The sequence below is a fragment of the Lolium rigidum genome, chromosome 2 (genome assembly GCF_022539505.1).
Source record: "Lolium rigidum isolate FL_2022 chromosome 2, APGP_CSIRO_Lrig_0.1, whole genome shotgun sequence".
Lineage (NCBI taxonomy): Eukaryota > Viridiplantae > Streptophyta > Magnoliopsida > Poales > Poaceae > Lolium > Lolium rigidum.
The window spans coordinates 186296843-186300829 of record NC_061509.1 but is presented as its reverse complement, the minus strand read 5'-3'; the positions used below and the strand labels follow the sequence as shown (position 1 = coordinate 186300829).

Genomic DNA, 3987 nt, shown 5'->3' with positions numbered 1-3987 from the left:
CTCTATGGAACACATCTATAGGTCCTCCTTGGACCTCCTAGGTGTTAAAAAAAAAAGGCTAGTTAATAACACGTGGACGCCTTGTTAAATTTGTTATTAAGCAACAAATTTAAACATCTATGCTACAGATTACGCATATAGTCAGTGGTGTATGTGAAAAACAGGTAAACTAAGTATTATGCCATACTAAAAAAACAGGTAAACAGTTGTAGTATGTGCAACTACAACAACAGTAAATGCTGCTTCCTGCAATTCCATCTGGTTCTTGCAATTTCATCTCTGGAATACTACTACAACTGAACTATTTTTCTCTGCTGGACCACGGATCTTGCGTTTTCTAGCAGCAACGGAACAAAATCGCGTAGGGTCGCACAGAGAGGAAAGCGTTGCTAACAGCCAATGAGCAGCCTGTATCGTCAATCTGGCCGAGGTGGACGCCCGACACCAACAGCCTGTTCCCACTTCCCACCCACATCAACAGGTCGTTTAACAACTCGGGCCATTTGCAGCTGCCAAGCATGCAACTGTGCTTCCTCCAATTAACAAGATGGACAGATTACCCAAATCGACCTGCCCAAAACAACAGGCGGTTGCGGCTCCTACCCAACCTGCAACAGACACCAAAAGGCACACTTCTTTTTTCTTACCTCGTAAACCGTTGGGGAAACTTTGCACAAGTCAGGATGCAAATCAATTTTCCCAGTCCAGTGTTTAGAGTACGACAGCAACGGCATCACATGCTAACAGGATTGAGACACTTGACCAGAAAAAACAGATGGCCAATGCCAGCGCTGATGCACATGGGGATGAGCGAGTTTATCATAGCATGATGTCCAGCAGCTGGTAAGTGACAATGTAGTACAACAACACACAGCGCAACAAGGAAAAAATCATTCAGTTTGTAATCTACAATAGTCTCCGAGTTCATACTATATCAATCATGGAAGCAATGAATCAACAAACTCAGCTGGTAAAGCACACACTGCTAAGCTCCTCTGCAAAAAAACAAGCACGCAGCAGCAGCGACCGAGCATGCGCTATGCTGGCAGGCCTTCCGATGTTTCGAATTACACGGTACAAAGTCATGAAGAACTCAACCCAACCCAACTCCGGCATGCGATCGCTCGAACCCTAGTCAGGCATCCGATGGTATCAGGTACAACCGGCGTTCTTCTAGGGGGACAACATCAGATCATGAAGCAGACCGTAGAGGCTAACCACTTTCTCTCATGCAGTTGCCGGGTAGAAGATATCTGTACTGGTCGGCCTTCTCAAGCAGATAGGCAGGAAGGTGAACCGCTGAAAATGTGCTCGGAATCGGTCCCAGCTTGGCGATGATCTCCTGGAACGTGTACTCTTCAGGAAGCATGTCAAAGAGATCGGCCCCTTGGCATATCACGTGCTGAATTCTCTTGGGGTTCAGGAAGTAGCTAAATCTAATCCGGTCGACGTGGCTGTATGCTTTCATCTTGAAGATGAAATCATTTATGTACCGAAAGCAGAAGCTGCAGTGCCACCCTGAGTCTGCCAGAAGGACATCTGTTTGCCGGTAATGTGCATACCTCGTCGTGCCAGCTCGGTATCTATGTATCGAAGCCCTCCAGCTCTTATCATCAAGGAAGAATTCAAATGAGTAGAGGTAGTTCTTGAGCTGGAGGTGAAGTATCTCGGGGGTATCATCACACCATCTCAACAGGTTGATTGTGTGGCCACTCGGGATCTCATCAACATCAGACATGATCAACAGGTCGTCATCGGTGATTCCGGCAATTTTTAGCAGCTGGTCAAGGGCAACTCTCTGATATGACTCCTCCACAAACGGGTTCTCCCCCTTCACAAACCTCCCACCTATCATACCATAGGTCAGCCGTGATTCCGCAAACTCAAACTTTTGGCGGTTTTCCTTGAAGTGGAGCTTCTTTTCCAGGCCAGTGAAGGTTGAGTTGGACTCGAGCAGCACAAATTCTGTCACATATGGGCCAAGCTCATGCCAACGGATGTCAAGAATGTCGAGCTCATTGCTGAAAAGCACGGCATCAAAGACACGCCGTGGAGTCTCCCGGACCTTCCATCCATGCAGTTTGCATTGGTTCGCCATGGAAACATTTTCACTGTAGTAGTGAGGAAGTACCGTGAAAGGCTCCGGAGGCTTCTCCCAGATTGGCCGGAGGAAATAGGTGACCTTCTGGCCATGAACATATATGACGAAGATTATGATGGGCAGACCGATCAGCAGGAACAAAAGCGCCCTTAAATCAAACCCCCGGAGTGCGCACTTCAGCCTTGACATGCTCAAAACTGCCTTTGAACCGTGCTGCAAACAAAAGAAGAAATCAAGTGAGAAATCAGAGGCAATTGAAACCGCAGGAATCATGAATGGAGGTAGTAATAGTAAACATACAATGTCTTCTTCACACAACTGTTTGAACTAGAATAAACTGTACAGACTACAGGGATACTATGCAAGAACAATCATGATACCTAACTCAAGACGGCAGTTTTGTTTTGTAAATCAATTAGTGTAAGAACATGTAACTTCAGACCACATTGCATTAACCGAAAATACTAATGTTCAGCAAACAGGGAAAATTTTAGAACTAGCTAAACAAGGGAAGCACAGAAACAAACAAGTACTCAAATGCAAACCGCAGAAACAAAGCAAGAAATAAACACTGGTCAATGTTTACCAATGTTTACTGGAGTATGTTATTACTCCTGGAAGATAAGCAATGAAAGCAATTTGTCCAATATGTGTTTATATTACTACACAAAGAAAATCAGTGGCAGCCTAATTCAGATCAGCCAGTAAGAGCAAGCAATATATATTTCTGTATTATTAACGACGAATTCATCTAATAATCTATATTTTGGCAGCGTGATGACTGCTCGGCATGCACAGGAATCAATCTGGCTCTTGTACTAAAAAGCTGGAGCCTTTTGACGGCCGCACCTCAGGCAGGAAAAGAAAAGAAAAGAAAAGATTCCAGGAGGATTAGGCGGAACACCCAAATTCGGCCAGCTCGCGAGATTCCGCCAGCGGCCGAAGCATCAAAAAAAACTTTGAATTCCACCTAATCCCCCACGTGTAGCGCCGAACGACACACAAGATTATCACCAGAGAATTAATTAAGCAATCTCCGATCCCCGACTCCGCAAATCTCACCGCCACTAATCAATCCAAAACCGGAACCAACACACAAATTTGTGAGGGTGGTACCGAAGCGCTGGCAAGAGCAATTGGAGCATCAAGCGAGCAGGCAGGCAGTTTCCGCACCAGCGAAAACGCGCTTGTAAAAGACAATAATTAATAGCAGCAAGAAAGCGTCGCCGCGACCGGTGCCCTGCCGTGGACCAGGTCAGCAATCCAGCGAGAGGAACCCACGCGTCGTGGCGCGTGACAGGGACAGATCTGGGTGGAGGTGCTCACCTCGCCGTCGCAGATGCCCTCGCAGATGCCGTCCGTCTTCTTGCAGTTGCTGTAGTAGCCGGCGGCCTCCATCGCGGCCAAGAACGCCCGGACGCCCGGCCGCGTTACGACGACCGGGTCAGCAGCAGGTGGCCGCGGCCCAGACGCGCCGAGCAGCTAGCAGGGCCCACGCGGCTCCAATGGCGCTCCGATCGGTGAGCGTCCCCTCCGCCGCCGCCGCCGTGGGTCTCTCGGCTGCCGAGCCCGGTGGCGGGCTGTGGTTCTTGGATGTATCGGCTGGCTGTCGTGCAGGTGCTGGTTGGTTGGCTGCGAGGTGCGGCGCGGTGTGGTTCGGCGGGGGAGGAAATACGGCGAGGGAGGGTTGGGGAGAGGAAGGGGATTATGGGAACCGTCTAATTATAGCCGTTTGCGCGTGGGCTGTTGCTCTGCTCTGCTCTGGCTGTGGCCGGCCGAAGAGGAGAGCTGGTCTTTGTTTGTCCTGGTGCTGGGTCTCTCGTCTCGGTGCCTCGTTTCATCGCAGAGTTTTAAGGCCCCAAATTTAGGTCGCTGTCGTGTCTTTT

The 3987-nt window shown here is 48.9% G+C and overlaps 1 protein-coding gene across 3 annotated transcripts; it reads right to left on the bottom strand.

Moving 5' to 3' along the window:
• Positions 1-856: 856 nt before the first annotated feature.
• On the bottom strand, positions 857-3556 carry LOC124692720 (beta-1,4-mannosyl-glycoprotein 4-beta-N-acetylglucosaminyltransferase-like). Of its 3 annotated transcripts, none has more exons than XM_047226148.1 (2): positions 3428-3556; positions 857-2314 (listed from the first exon to the last, which is right to left on the bottom strand). In XM_047226148.1, exons 1-2 carry the CDS (start codon positions 3497-3499, stop codon positions 1214-1216), a joined length of 1173 nt encoding a protein of 390 aa, XP_047082104.1. In that variant the 5' UTR covers positions 3500-3556; the 3' UTR covers positions 857-1213. The 3 variants fall into 3 exon arrangements, with proteins under 3 accessions (XP_047082104.1, XP_047082105.1, XP_047082106.1); XM_047226149.1 differs by lacking the exon at positions 3428-3556 and adding an exon at positions 3164-3180 and having other exon boundaries at positions 879-2314; XM_047226150.1 differs by lacking the exon at positions 3428-3556 and adding an exon at positions 2951-3046 and having other exon boundaries at positions 879-2314.
• Positions 3557-3987: the final 431 nt, after the last annotated feature.